Here is a 16,572-nt window from a genome sequence, read left to right as displayed (position 1 = left end):
TTAGTTTCCAAACCTGGGGTCCCGGGCTCGACTCAGGGGAAGAAGACTGGAATTTTTTTAGTTTCCTAGTCCCCTTGGGAAAAAATTAAAGTGGTTGGTCGTTGTGCTGGTTATACGGCACTCTCGTTAACCCCGTTGTCCATAGAATCGAGACGACTTTTACATCATCTGTTCTATAGATCGTAAAGTCTGAAAGAGGAACTTTGCTTTTTAAAAACAATATTTCATCTTCGCCCCAAATGACACCCAGGAAAAATTAAAGAAAAATACATGAACCAAGAAATAAACAATATTTTGTCAAGTATAAACATTGTGACATTATAAGGAAAACGGTAGTACCACGATGTAATCATCTTGCAAAGTTTTGTTATATCCTTCATATTGCTATCAAGAATCAAAGAGAGGAGCTTCATAAACAAACATATTTTAAGAGTGCGAAAAAAAAAAGATATTTTGTGATTTCATTGTGACCTATTGTTCCGCCATATTTCATGCCATTATTAGAATCGGAGTTTCCCAATTGTCAGTTTCCGACCGCGTCATTGTCCAATAAGTGATCTCAACCGGAAGTCCAAGCGAGGTTATTTATTGTTTCAATATCCTGTAGTAAAACCCGGTGTTTGATGAAAAAGAAAGCGAGTTGAAAGGACAAGAGTTGCTGACCCTGATGAATAGTAACTACTGAGGAAGGTGGGAGCAAAAAAAGTTTCTGGTTTCGAAATCAGAGACAGTATTTTTTGGGGGGGCTGTACATGGAAGCCAAAGTCAAACACAGTCAACGTGTTTAAGGTTTTGTCATTGACCTAGCTTGCTAACGTCTGCTGTCAAAGAGAAGTAACTCTGGAAGATACTACAAAGATTTCACGTCAATGCTTCTTAGAATTTGTTTATTACATGGAGGCATGTTTTTTTTCTCCGAATAGACGATACCATCGTTGATTTGACCTCATTCAATGAAATAAATGTTTGATTGTATAAACTTTACTTTGTGTTCTATAAAAAGAGCATGCATTCCCCCTTTAATTCTAGACCGAATAAAACACTTTCTTATAACAAACGAAAACGTTATTCAAGCTTAATCATAACAGGGGGTATAAAATACTAACGAGAAAATGAAGAATTCCATTGGAACGTGGAAAATAATTACGGAGAGAAAGAGTTAAAATAGCAAAATATAGGTGAACATGGCTTACAGAATACGTCAGTATTGATAAAAGAAGTATTAATTAAACCATTTAATAATTTAAGTAATCTTCTCATTACTGTAGAATCTTCCTATTTCTTTGAAAATACCTTACACTTCCTTACATTTTTTTTTAGGTTCCATTACATCGCCACTGCCTTTCTCCGTGTATTATATAACTATAAATTGTTTTATACAGCGCATGTATTATATATAAAAGTAGTAAAGTAAAGTTTCCCTTTCAGACATTGTGGTCTGTAGGGCAGATGATGTCAAGGTCATCTGTTTCTGAGGCCTACGGTTAACGAGGGTGGCATGTGACGTAATAAGAGCTGAGCACTCATTCTAAGCACACACACACACACACACACACAATGTGCAGAATTACTTTTTAAAAAAAAGTAAGTTAGGTGGACCTACAACAAGATTAGTAGTCCTGGTGGTCGAGTGGTTAAGCACTTGGTTTACGAACCAAGTGATCTCGAGCTTAAATCCGTGCGACGAGTAGGGCGTTGAGCTTTAGGATATGTAGGACGCCCAAGAGTCCAACCAACTCTACCTGACAGACCTGCCTGATCGTGCGGTTTGCGCTCTGGATTTTCGTTTGGACTTATCAATTGTCCCGGTCTTAAAACCCTGCATGCTTCCCCCCCCCCCTCGTCCCGTAGTCTTGCGGGAGGTTTGGACTAGGAAGTAAGTTATCTTCAACTCTGAAGGAACATCGGATTTAGAACATCCGAAATATGGAAAAATTTTACAAAACATTTTGGGAGCAAAGAGGGGGGGGGGGTTGTTTTACTGTCGTTAACCGTCTGTGAACTTTACATCATCTGACCCCCAGAGGTCACAAGAACTTTGACTTACAACTAAGATTATAAGACACGAGATCAAGACACGAAAACTAATGATGACTTCTGATGTGCGTGCGTGTGTGTGTGCGTGATGGATACCCTAAATATGGAACAATGTTAAGGTTTTATTGTGTATGTGTTTATGTTTATGTTAAAGAAAAAAAAAGGGACGATACTCAGCCAAGAGGAGGGGGAGGGGATGTCACTGATAAATAGCAGAGGAAGTTAAAAGGGAGGGAACCAAGGATTAGACTTCTCAGAACCGTGTCACCGAAATGAATCAGAAATCTCAGCGGCCCATTCCCGCCAAATCTACGTCGGCTGTTAACATCAAGTTTCTATTAAAGATAGGATTACTTCCCCTGAGAGGGCGAAAAAAAAAATGGTGACCGATTTACATTGTGGAATTTTATTTTTTTCAGCTTTCCATTACAACTACAGACAATTATGGCTTCATGGGTGTTCATTCAATGAACACTGTAACTACTTCACATTATGTGTCAATTATCGAAATAGTTTCTATAACTTGAAATGTTTACTCTATTTTTATGTGTGAGTGTTGAACACAGGTACTACAGTACCCATCTTTCTATTAGAAACTCGTGCAACATTTCTGGGAGGTTCAGGGCGATGAACAAGTAGATCATTCATGGCGCTTTGAAAGGTGGATGGAACAGTGTCTCATGTCATTTCAGTATCCTCAGCTTCACCGATGACTGACCTCTTCCAGGTTTACTTGGGCCTGCCCACGTTCCTCTTCCCTTGAGGAGTCCAATCATATGCCTGACTTGAAACATAGGTACTCTCTTTTGGGCAAGGTGGGTTTTTTTTTATACCAATTCATTCTCGCTTTCTCCCACAAGTTGATAGTACATATCTTTTAGATTCACCTTATTCCCTATTAATCCATATATATGGCGTAGGCAACTGTTGGCGAATGTTTGTTAGTTAATATTGTTTATTCATATTTTGGCTATATTTGTTTATCCTCATTTGTTTGTTCACATTTGTTTGGTCATATAAGTTTAAAAAAAAAAAAATTAAAAATTCAGTAAACTGCATATTTTGTCTTAATGAAGAAATATGTTGACTATTTTTAAAAGAATGAACATGGCTTCATTTTGAGGAAATAATTATTGATTCTGAAACGAGTATTGACATCTTCATTAAAACAGTTCAGAATGTCTAGACGAATATTGATGCATTCTCAGGACAGTATCGATGCTTCTTTAGATGAATAGCCCCCGTGTTCTAGTTCGAGTATTGATGTCTTTTGGGGCGACTTCTGATAGAGATTCGCGCAAGTATTGATGGATCTCTAGCCTGACACAGCTCTGGACATTTTAACTCGAGTAATTTTACGCCATATTAAATATGGCGCCTGTCCATTATGAGCGCTCGTTGTACGAGTCCACCAATCAAAAAAGCCGAGCCGCCCTCAACATCCGGTGAAGGAAGGACACTTCCGTTCTTAGACGGAAACCATTAGTTCTCTCCCTTCTTTCTTCTCTCCATGTCCCCTTGCTAGTAGTTGAATACCTTTTGTAGCCTTCAAAATGTCGGAATCGTCTCCCTTTTAGAGAGCTCTTCAAAATCACGGGTCTGATTTTTTTCTAAAAACGTTTTTCTTTTCTTTTTCGGTTCTTATTATCAAGCATCCCCGCCCCCCCCCCCCAAAAAAAATCCAACCCACTTGCACGCTGTTTCCAAAAAAACATTGGGTCAGAAAACGTGTGCGCCATGCCTTCCACAGAAAGAGTCTTACTGGAAATGTGTGCACATCTAGTTTGATTCATTTATTGCATCACAGACTTCATCTTTCAATTTTTTTTGTGTACATACTAGACATGCATCCGTCGTTTTTGTGAATAGATTTTCCCAAGTAATGAATAGGCTTAAGAGGAAAATTGACACACGATTTAATCTTTATTAAGTGATGGTTTGAAGAGCGATGGTGGGAAGGGGGGATGTGAGAGATTGGGCCCAATGATCGCGTGCTCTCTCTCTCTCTCTCTCTCTTTCTCTCTCTCTCCCTTTTAGACAACCAGAATAAAAAAGGAACATATTGCGGAAAGTTGATAAAACGAAGAGATTCAGTGAGTATGTTGTTAATTTTGCAGATTGTGTTTTTCAAGAGCTAGAGTGTGTGTGAGAGAGTGAGGGAGAAAAAGATGGTGAGAGAAAAAAAGAAGAAGAGGCACAAAAAAAGGGAAGACAGAGCGAGTGAGATAGACAGAGAAACGGATGGAAGATAAAAAGGAATTACGAAAGAAAAAAAAAGGAGGAGAGAGAGACTGTCATTAAGAAGAATACATGGGAGAGAGGGAGAGAGTGACTATAATAAAGGAGGAGAGATCGAGTAGAGGGGAGAGATTTAAATTGTTAAAAAGAAGGATAGTTTGACGGATAGAGAGACAGAGACTGTCATAAAGAAAAATAGTTATAGAGATATGTGTATGGAGAGAGACTGTCTTAAATAAGAACAGTTGGGCAGAGAGAGAGAGAGAGAGAGAGAGAGAGACTGTCTTAAAGAAGAAAAGTTGGGCAGAGAGAGAGAGAGAGAGATTGTCTTAAAAAAGAATAGTTGGTCAGAAAGAAAGAGAGACTGTCTTAGAGAAGAATAGTTGGGCAGAGAGAGAGAGAGACTGTCTTAGAGAAGAATAGTTGGACAGGTGATTGATAATTCACACAAATATCTACACTTGTAAAAAATGTTTGTAAAATGTTTTACATTGTTTCGGATGTTCCTTCAGAGTTGAAGATAGTTTACTTCCTAGTCCAAACCTCTCGCAGGACGACGGGGGATGGGAGCGGGCAGGGTTTGAACCCTCGACCGTCGATAAATCCGAACGACAGTCCAGTGCGCAAACCGCACGACCAGGCAGCCATCCTGATGATGTGCACTTCTTGTATAGATGAATTATAATTCCATACAAACACAGAGAACTTAATTAGGGACATTTGCCTTTCGTTTTTCTCTTTGTCAAACTCAAAATAATATTTTTGTGTGTACACTCTGCCACAGGAAAACAGCACGGATGACCAATTTAAATTTTCCGACACTATAAATAATATCCGCGCCAAAACTAATGCGCATACTGATGATGTGCATATCTTCTGAGATTTTCATCATCAACATTTGCATTTCTGACGAGTTTTAATGAACGGTGGTTTTCTTTTTCCTAAGGTCGGAATTACAATCTTGGAACCGCATTAGTCGAGGCGGACCCAAGAGGGTGACCAGTAGGAGCTGGATACCTCGCTTCGGGGTTATATAACCTCGCATTGGGGTTACATAGATCACATAACTGAGGGTAAATAATCCAATAAAGCAGTGCTGGATTTTTTTCACCGAATAGGATACTGGAATTAAAAAAAAAACAAAAAAAAACGCAAAGTTCCTCTTTCAGACCTTGCGATCTATGGGGCAGATGGTGTTAAAGGTCATCTGTTTCTTTAGCCAACGGTTAACGAGCAGGGTGTGATGTGGCCAGCACATCGACCAACCGTGTGCTCTTAAGATTCTACATTCCGAAAAACTTAAACCATTTTATCAGGAGTATAAGGAACATAATCCTGGATATTGCCATTTGGGTACAAGTTATCTTATCTTATATAACACAGACGTTAATTCAAAAAAGAAGATGATTAAGTCCTACACGGCGTATTAACCAATGACTTAAATTATGCCAAGTCACTGGTTTTCCTGGCTAGCTCAGGCAACGCATTCCACGATCTATTAGCACTAAGGAAGAAGGAGCATTTGTACAAATTTGTCCTAGCATATGGGACGAGGAATGTGCGTATATCTTTGTGTCTTTCTGAGTATTTTATTTAATTTTGTTTTTGTATTTGAAGATTATGGTTCAGTGTTTTATGTATAATTGCTACTTTACTTTTGAGTCTTCTATCCTGAAGGCTTTCTAAATTTAGTCATTTTACTAAAGGTGTTACTCTAGTCAAATGTGAATATTCGTTTGTCATGAATCTCGCTGCTCTATTTTGTGTCTGTTCAAGTTTCTTAATGTTTTCTTGAGTTGAAGGGTCCAAAACAGAGGATGCATATTCCATTTTTGGCATAACCAAGGTTATGTTATTACATTGTATCTACACACTATAGAGAAAAACATCTGGCCCAATCTCTTTTGTGGACTTGGGGGGGGGGGGGGTTATAACGGAGAAGATTTCCGTACGGTTTTTTTTTTATTTGGGCGCTTTCAAACACAACTGACCTCGAGTCAAATCTCAAAATTTCCTTGTCCACATTGGGATTCGTACTTGACCCCTATCAGACCCAAGCGGTTTAAGCTAGAGACAAACATGCCACAGTCCTGAAAGTGTTCTTTATTAACAGCGAAATATCTAGCAATCAACCAAGCTTTCCAGGCTCCTAACTCCAAAAACTTCCACCATTGAGAACCCCCCTCCCCCACACACACTATTCGCCTCCCCCCCCCTCCCCACTCTTTCCCCTCAACGCATCAGCCAATCTTCCATTATCTTCAATTCAATTCAACGAAATGGCCGGCCAGACAAGATCCAAGCTATATTAAAACTTTTTTTTTCCTTTTTTTTTTGTCTTTACAGGTATGTATGTGTCCATATGTGTGTGTGTGTATATGCGCGTGCGAATGTATGTGTGTGATAGTGTGCGTGTGTGTGTTTCTCTTTGCGTTTCGTCTCATTAATAAAAAAAAAGATAATAAAAAAATTATACAAGGAAAAGGAAGAGAGAAATGGAAAAAAAAAATTTATATTGACTAATATTGTCACAGTTGCCATGACAACCAGCAGAAATGGCGCTGGCACAAATGTCTCTCATAAATATGTTAATTCCAGCGCACAGGACGTGGACACATACATGTCATATGTCATATTGTCATCGTGATGCCATGTCATCAGGATGTCATATTGTCATGACCGAGAGAGGCGGCGCCTAAGACAAAGTATCATATAATAAAGAACATATTTAACAAACAAACACGAGGCTGTGGCAAAATAAAAGAGGATTGGAATAAGAATGGGTCGTACAGGAAGAGACATTTCTTATGCCTTAAAGTGCAGTTTATTATCTTAGATAGTGATATAGATCCAAGGTTTTGTGCTCCCAAGTTTTATAACATCGAACCCACATTTCGAGAAGAAAAGAACTCTCCACCAGATAGGCTAAGCTACTTCCGGTATAAGTGTAGAAAAATCTGTAAAAGCACGTTATATGCAAAGAACTTGAAACTATGTAAAAGTAACATGAAGCAGAGAACAAAATCCTACTATAATAAGAAACTGTATACAGGCACACATACAAAAAGGAAATAAAAACGCAAACTCATTATGAAACATACACATTAAAATGGGTTATAACTAAAGCGAAAAAAGAAAACAAAGATATGTAGTAGGCTAGACTTCAACATAGTCTGCCTCTATAGAGACATTTAAAGACTTACAAAACACTGATGTGTAATATAAGGGACCTATTGAAGACCTAAACATTCCTTCTCAGATGTGGTGAAAATAATAAGGTCATAACGACTAGTACATACCGGGGCGTAATAGTAGGCGCAACTGTCGCTGTAAGCCAAGCTTAGATACGACCCCGCCACCGTTGCAGCGTCCAAAACTTCGTCCATTATTAAAGTCCAGCCCCTTCTTGTCAGGTAGGCGTAAATCCAGGGAAAGTCAAAATCTCAGTGAAGTCAACACACAATGACAACGCGACTTTCAATAACAAATCGAATTCCTGGTCATCAACTCTCAGAATTCATATTTTACACACCAAATGAAGTACAAAGAAAAAATATATAAAACTTATATATATATATCTTGCGAACCGGCCAATCCATAATCACAATCTACAAATACATAAGCGATTTTAGAATTGTAGAGAACACCCGATTTTCCGAGAATCAATTTAACGTTAGCCACTGATCCGGCATTAGACATATGCATAAGACAGTAAGTAAAATAGTTGATATAACATAACCTTACCTGCTAAATCAAACCCTCCTGGAGCCGGCCCTGATTTGCATAATGAATTGGACACACTAATGACGACGCATAGAGCGAATAATTTATAATTTTATTTTTAGGTTGGCTTGAACTGACGGCGCAGAGGTAGAGCCTTCAGAAATGCATTGTAAGCCCTTACTACGACTTATCGAGTCCACGTCGATGGGGAAAAACGCATAGATATTTTTGTTTCAAATATATATTTTGTAGGTTAGTGGAGGCCAAGACCCATTTTGACCCACTTCCGTAAACCCAAAACTGCATTTGTATATCACGAGCAGGCTACAAGCGAACACCTCCTAACCGCGACTACGTTGTCTGACGTAAAATTAAAACGGTAAAAATGTGAAAATAAAATAATAAAATAAAAACGTCCAATTTTCTGACCCGCCAATATTTGGACTTTTTGTGGAGGCCCCTGGGCAGTTCCTCCGCCTTACCCCCCCCCCCGCCTGAATTCCCTTAAATACTGCCCTGCTTACAGCCGTTATTTAACAACTTAAGGCTCTCGACGCTCTGTTAATTAGACCACAGGTATGCCAATTAAAAACAGAGCACCGTCAATTAGTATTTAACAAGTCGATACGTCAACTTCCATATAGACACAGACGTATCTTATAAATTCTAGACGTTCGTCCTTATTAGAAAATAAAAAAAAAACATGCTAAGTCCTAAGTTTTCCTGGCTGATTCAGGCAACCCGCTCCATGCCTCTAATAGAACTGAGCAGGAAGAATACGTCTAATAGGGAATCACATTTTTTAAAAGTAGATTACCTCCAAAAATGTAATGTCACTATGTATGTTTACAATAGTATAATATGCCTCTAACGACTGTTTCAGCGGGACTAACATTTTAGCATTAATATGTTAAAGCACATAAGAAAGCGTGCTATTATCGTGAATAAAGAACTCAAATGAATCCAGTAGTACCAATTCAGGGGACCTCCTAGAATTCATAATGGCTTAGCTAGGATACTTACCATAGCCAAGACGGATGGCTGCCTGGTCGTGCGGTTTGCGTGCTGGACTGTCGTTTAAATTTACCGATGGTCCCGGGTTCAAACCCTGCCCGCTCCCATCCCCGTCGTCCTGCGGGAGGTTTGGACTAGGAAGTAATTATCTTCAACTCTGAAGGAACATCCGAAACATGTAAAACAAACAATCATGCTATCAGAGCATGGAATGGGTCGCCTGAGACACCCAGGAAAACCAATGACTTGGCAGAATTTAAGTCATTGGTTAACATGCATGACTAGATGCATGACGCGTAGGACGTAATCATTTTATTTTCTGAAGTAAAGTCTGTATTTTATAAGATAAGATGAGATTATTGGCTATCTTTCTTATAATATTGGCTTACGTTTACCCATGTGTAAACATACGAGTTTTTGTGTAGTATCAAAGCAATAGAACAAGTTATGGTTTAGGCTTTCAGTTCCTTGAACATTTTGCTCTCTGTAGAGCGGCAGCAAATAGCGAATAGCGGTAAGCGGAACTCAAGCCTCGTACAATCGTATCAAGAAAACGAAACTTTAAACATATGTGGTCAGCCATCGTGTTTCGTTACGTTACTGCTTGTATACAGCTTTCGACCGATCTCGTTAACATTGTCCTCTATATGTAACTTCTTCCCTAAATGTAATCTTTTCCCGTAACTATGTACTTCTCTTATAAGTAGGATTTTCTACTTTAAATTTGACCTTTTTTTTTTTCATAATGGGACGTTCTCCTCTAAATAAAACCTTCCCTAGATGTGACTGTCTACTCTGAATGTGAATTTCTCATCAAAATTAGACCTTCTCTTCTAAATGTGACATAGCCCCCTAAATGATATTCTGTCCTCTAAATGTGACATAGCTCCCTAAATGATATTCTATCCTCTAAATGTGACATAGCCCCCTAAATGATATTCTATCCTCTAAATGTGACATAGCCCCCTAAATGATATTCTATCCTCTAAATGTGACATAGCTCCCTAAATGATATTCTATCCTCTAAATGTGACATAGCCCCCTAAATGATATTCTATCCTCTAAATGTGACATAGCCCCCTAAATGATATTCTATCCTCTAAATGTGACATAGCCCCCTAAATGATATTCTATCCTCTAAATGTGACATAGCCCCCTAAATGATATTCTATCCTCTAAATGTGACATAGCTCCCTAAATGATATTCTATCCTCTAAATGTGACATAGCTCCCTAAATGATATTCTATCCTCTAAATGTGACATAGCCCCCTAAATGATATTCTATCCTCTAAATGTGACATAGCCCCCTAAATGATATTCTATCCTCTAAATGTGACATAGCCCCCTAAATGATATTCTATCCTCTAAATGTGACATAGCCCCCTAAATGATATTCTATCATCTAAATGTGACTTTCACCTTTATCCAATACCTGTATCCTTCAGATCCACGGGTTTATGACTTTTTAAATGACCTTGACACTGGTTTGGTCCATTCCAGTCTTCTTTTGTCGACTCCAATTCCACCACCTCCTCCCCCACAGACTAAATGATGGCATCGTCGAAGAAATGTATCTGTCTGTCTGTCTGTCAATCGAATTCATTCTGAATGTAGATCTAGAATATCAATGCATCTGTCTGTCTGTACGTCCGTCCCGTCACTCCCATCTGTTTGATTGATTTCATCCATCGATTTGTCAGCCGAGCCATCCAACCATATGTCAGAAATCACGAATGCGAGACAGTGAACGTATTGACACTTTCCTTCTGTCTCTCCCGCAGCCCCCCCCCCTCCACCCCTCCACCTTTGATAGACCTAATACCCCCCAGTCCATAAAAGTGATGGCTTAGAGCGGTACCCTTCACACTGCCAGACGCAGAAACAAATGCCAACAACTCATGCCGAGAGATTAGAGAAAACAACAGTGAATAGCACAGACAGACAAACAAACAGACAAGGTACAGACTCACCCAAGTATGGAACAAGAAAACGTTCCATTCTGACATAACATGGGAGGGAAAGAGAGAGTGAAGGAGAGAGAGACAGAGAGAAGGAGAGAGATAGAATGAGAGTAACGGGGGAGAGAAGGGGAATGAGCAATAGCATCCCAGCAGTTCTCAAATCTCACGAGAAATCACGAGAGTAGATCAACATTAAAAATAACAATAAATAGACATATTTTTCACCGTTATCTCTGTTTCTTTCAACCCATATATATTTATTTCATCCATCTATTCTCTCTTCCATTCATTGTTGCTATTTCTTTCTTTCTTTGTTCATCCACTTTGTTGATTTTTTTTTTCCTCTTCCAAATCCTTTCTTTTCTTTTAATTCTCCACCCCCACCCCCTACCCACACACACCAACTTTTTTTTTCTACTCCTTCTTCGACCGCCATGGTTCTAAAAATAGCACGAGTGAATTCCCGTTGACGTGTGCACTTCAAGATGGACACGAGAAGGTTTGTCCACGTCTCCGCAGTTTGACAGAGCGCCCCAGTGTACGTCTCTTTGGGGGGCGGGAGTGTTTGGTGTTGGGCGTTTGGGAGTGGGTCCCGATTGATGCAGGCTTCAGGTGTACATTTTCATTACTTATTACTTAAAACATAGGGCGTGATGGCCGAGTGGTCAGGCACTCATTTTATGAAGTAAGGGGGATGAAGTTCGAATCCCGGTGAACACTGGGATTTGATTCGTTATTTTTAGGACGTCCTAACTAACGTTGAGGAAGTAAACGCGGTTGGTCAGTGTGCTGGTCCCCATAAGCAGAGGAGTAGCTAGGGTGGGGGGCTAAATTAGAGAATTCATGTCGTGATATCGAATGTCAAATCGCAGTGACCCCTTAGCCAGGCCACTGCCCAGAACACTTTTGTGAACAGTCGACTATAGTAACTGATTAGCTTTAACAACATCTGACACCATTAAAGGGGTACCCATACATGATTACATAAAAGTAAACATACTCTTAATTCGCATCTTCCATAATCCCACATAACCAAAACATTTTTTTTTTAGTTTTTGTTTAATCATAAACATTCTACTTTTTTATTTGTACATGAAATATTTTCTACTGTAAAACAGAGATCATAACTTTTTTTTTTAAAGGAAAAAAAAAATTATTTCCATCACATATAACCAATATAACCAAACGTTTTGGTGTAAGTTGAAACAAAAATACGAATGAAATAAAACTTGTGAAACAAACAAATCATTCCAATCACCATTAGATTTAATCAAACCCAAACTAGCGTATCAGAATACGTTCCAACACATGCGCACTTGTCTATATAAATTATTTAACAAAGCTCACTTGGCTATATAAATTATCTAACAAAGCTCACTTGACTATATTCATTATTTAAAAAAAAAACTCACTGGACTGTGTACATTTTATAAATAAGACAACGCTTACTATGCATTCAAAAAAAAAGTTTATTCCTTTCCGAAAACAAAGACTTAAAAACGAGAGAAAGTTTTTTGTTTTTTTTTCTAAATTATAAATTTTAAAAGTCAGAGTGTAAATGTAATGCTTCCACTATATAGAAACTAGTTTTTGTTACAAATGTTAGAAAATGCGATTCTTCATTGCTAGAGAAAGAACAAAAGTGACCCTACACCTTTAAAAAAAAATCATAGCTTGACACTTCCTGTACACCGAAACACCAAATAATTATTTATAGTTTTTTTTTCAGCCAGAAATAAGAATCTCTAATCCATATTTCTTTAGGTTAATTTAAATTTTATGACATATACTTTAATGCTATGAAGATTTAATTACATAGGGGTTATATAAACATCAAACTGAAAAAATAAAAAGAGTTGATACGAAACAATAATTCCCTACGAGCACCAGAGACTGAAATCTTAGAAGTAGTACCCTTCACTTCCTAAAGTTTGAGAACCAATGTCTTAGCAACAGAAAGGCATTGATAGTTTAAAGGGTCTCGAGGGTAGAAGTGTCTGGACTGTTAGAGGGAGGAAGAAGTTGGGGGAGCTCGAAGAGTGGAGTAGGGCGGGAGGGCGGTCGGTTATACAATTAGCGTCCTTTGATTTGGTCCCTTTTAATTTTTTCTTTTCCTCCCTGTTTTTTTTCCCCCCTAGTATTTACTAGTGTTAGTAACTGGACGTGAGTCTGCATGAAGGGATGGATTAAACCGTGGAGGGACAAGTCAGGGAAGGGAACGGGAGGGAGGGGGGAAAGGGTTAAAACAGGGGTAGGGGAATAATAGCTGGTAGATGAGAGGAAATGACGTCAGAGATTTAAGAAAAAGAGAAAAAAATAAAAAAGATAAAATTATTGCAAGAGGACAGGAGAAAGTGGAGAGAAAGAGAGAGAAAGAGAGCGAGGAATTGGGAAAGAGATAAAGAAAGAGACAAAAAGAGACGCAGAAAGAGAGAGACAAAAAGAAAGAGAAAGAAAGAGAGAGAGAGAGATAAGATGAATAGAGAGAGAGAGAGAGAGCGTAGATGAGAAAGAGAGCGAGAGAAAGGAAAAGAGAGAAAGAGAGAGTGAGAAGAAAAAGATAAAGAAAGATCCAGAAAAAGAGAGAGTAAAAATACAAAGAGAGAAGATGAAAACAATAGAGAGAGAAAGAAAATGAGAGAACGAGACAGAGAGAAAAAAAAATAGACATAGAAAGAGTGAGAGAAAGAGAGAGAGAGGATGGAGAGAGAATAAGAAAAAAAAGGAAGAGAAGGAGAGATCTCGTGCTAATTAGAATATTCGAAAACAAATCTTGGAAGCGATCTGGAAACAATGAGCTAAGATGGAAGGCACACGCATACTTTGTCACACACTGCTACGTACAAATCGTTTAAATAAGGTCATCTTATAATATCTTTAAAAAAGAAAAACCCAGATGTGAGTAATTAAACATAATACCAGGCACAGGAGACTAACTTGTGAGCCAGGTCCTGTGATTGACGTAAGAATGAAACTTAAAGTGCAACAGATATCAATGTAGTTCAACCCCCCTCACCCCTCAAACCTGCCCTTGACATCCACCAAACTGTCTTCAAGTTTAAGGTCAATTGCCTCAATCGAATTTCAGAATCTTTTTTTTTAATCTTCAAAGATACTCGTTTATCTATAAACAAAGGGACACGAATATTAAGTCATTCCTGAGCACCATTCTTAGCCAACAGGTTAATTGCTGTGTTAAATTTCAATAACTTTACTTATGAAACAAGGTTTGGAGTGGTCAGAGAAAGTCTAGAGGGGTCAATAAAATTTTTGCGTGTGGTCAAGGAGGGTCTAGTCTAGAGTAATCAAGGAACGTCTAGAATAGTAAAGAAAGTTGTGATCAAACAAAGATCAGGAAAGGTCTAGAGTAGTTTAGGAAAGTCTAGAGTGGTGAAACAAGGTCGGAAGTAGCTAAACTAGTTCTAGAATGGTCAAGGATGGTCTAGAGTGATATATTAGTAGAGGAAACCAGCACATAGCATTAGTAGGAATCATGGAAAATCGTGTAGCATCATTTAGACTCAATCCAAAATCCCAAAAACGAAAATTGGAAATGCCTGCTACGTCAGCCAAAACTTTAAAAAGTCTAAAATCCCTTGATCTTGTAAAAAAAAAAAAGAGCTTTTGCCTTTTCAAAGAGATCGATTACCCAAAATATTGGATTTCCAGTTACAAATAACCGATACCACCCATGCATAAACAAGACGATGGCAAAAAGGCAGACAAAGAGAAAGGTCTAGGGTGACTTCGATCCGCTATATTCGATTCGTGATAAGAAGTTTCTTTAACGGAGCGAGAATAGAGAAAATACAGAGATGACTTTGTTTAAAAAGAAAATTGACAACCTCATTCGGGTGGTTGAGAGTGGTTGAGGGTGCGCTCCACGGTTGAATAGTTGGCAGACTGACTAGAGATAAAGAGCTGTGCATGGATAATTGATTACTGGGAAGCTTATAAGATCTTTTAAAATTTTGCTCCATGAGTGTAAGACCAGAATGTAAGCGTTGTTTTATCACTCTATAACAAATAATATATTTATAGCTTTTATAAAGCGCTACTTTCATACTTATAGCATGCTCAGAGCGCTATGGTCCAATCTCATTTGTGGATCAGTATCTAGGAGTTGGTTTTCCGTGCTGCCTTTTAGGTGCTCAGTAAACACAACTCTGCCCGAGTCGGGTGTCGAACCTCGAGCCCCCTTCTAGGTAGCCAAGCCAAGCCAAGTTCAAGCGTACTTAGCCTCTCGACCACGCTTCCCACGCTTCCCTAATATAGGTTCTTGTAGTAGACAAAATGTACTCTTTGTCCATCGTGATACGGTGATGACCGCTTTTGTTATTCAATGATCTGGGAGACTTTGCACTGCAGGTTTTGTGCCTCCTCATGTGGGTGGCGAGGCCTATGTGAGCCTGGAATGTTCGGCTGCACACTGGGCAAATTATTCCAGCTGGAGCTTGTGTCAGTTGTCTTGATTTTTTGTTTTTTCCCTGCCACTCTTCTGCTCCCAGCGCTGTTTACTTGTTTCGATTTTTTTTGGAGTCAGTATTCAAAGTACAGCGGCATGGCGCTATTGGCTTCCGTCTCCCAAGTGGCAGGGTCCACGTTGAAGGTTTTCAGAGATTCTTGGAATTCTTGGAACCTTGTGCTGTCTTTTCTCCTGTCAGACGTCTCGTAGGAATTCGGAAGTTGTTATACCAATACGTTATGCGCGCACACAAAAAAAAAATGGTTGAATACATTAGTTATACCCTAGCTCTAAGAAAATCTAATACCATATTCAAATTGTATAGGTTAAAATTGTATGCGTTGCTTGAATCAGCCAGGAAAACCAACGACTGAGCAGAGTTTAAGTCATTGATGAACACGCATGACCAGATTGACACATGAAATGCGTAGGACGAAATTATCTTATTTTTTGAAATAACGTCTGTAATAGATAAGAAGAAAAAAAGTATCTGGAGATATTTGCAGACTTAAAATGCGAAAATGTTTTAAACTATTATTTACGCCGTTGAAGTGGTTCTGGGAGTATCTGAATATATGACAAGCACTGGGGTAACTTGAGACCAGCATTAGTATAAGTGATAAAGGGCCCTTACGCGATGTATACCAGAAGTGGCATTTCACCCGCCATGCGAGTGTTTATTTCCATGAGGCGCCCTACTCGAAGAAAATGACACCCAAGGCCTAGACAATGATGTTCTGCAGGGCGCAGACATCACTGAAAATGTGTTTCCAGCAATCAACTCACCTGGAGGCGTTCAACCCAATCTAGAAATGTGTGTGTGTGTGTGTGTGTGTTGTGTTTTGCCAACATTTCCGATTCGCGAGAGGGGTCAAATGGGGAGGGCTATTATTTGTTCTTATCTTTTATATTAATATCATAGTGATTGTTCTCCAGCTTCTGGTAAAGGGTTTTCAGATGGTCAGTGTCTTCAACGTTTGGCCTACCTGTCTAATTCTATCTCGTGTACGGTTTACTAAATCTCGTTTCATTTTACACTTTAGAAACAAAGTTGGCCTATTTCACCTTCACCTATCTCTTAGTCGGAGGCGCGGTGGCTGAGCGGTAAAGCGCTTGACTTCCGAACCGGGGTC

The 16,572-nt window shown here is 38.9% G+C and overlaps 1 protein-coding gene across 20 annotated transcripts in view; it reads right to left on the bottom strand.

Annotated features, from left to right (window-relative positions):
* LOC106079313 (protein couch potato-like) overlaps window positions 1–16,572 on the bottom strand; it is a 324,431-nt gene that overhangs the window by 110,748 nt on the left and 197,111 nt on the right. Inside the window, exon 1 of one of the 20 annotated variants that reach the window (XM_056016897.1) lies at window positions 7,575–7,978. The exons of the other annotated variants lie outside the window; for them this stretch is intronic. Coding sequence (XP_055872872.1) covers window positions 7,575–7,661 — 87 coding nt within the window. The 5' untranslated portion in view covers window positions 7,662–7,978. Of the gene's footprint in view, window positions 1–7,574; window positions 7,979–16,572 lie in introns of those variants that run through there. 20 annotated transcript variants of the gene reach the window in all.

This window comes from Biomphalaria glabrata, chromosome 18, assembly GCF_947242115.1.
Source record: "Biomphalaria glabrata chromosome 18, xgBioGlab47.1, whole genome shotgun sequence".
NCBI lineage: Eukaryota > Metazoa > Mollusca > Gastropoda > Planorbidae > Biomphalaria > Biomphalaria glabrata.
Note: the sequence above shows the minus strand (reverse complement) of the source record. Positions and strands in the feature narration are given on the sequence as shown.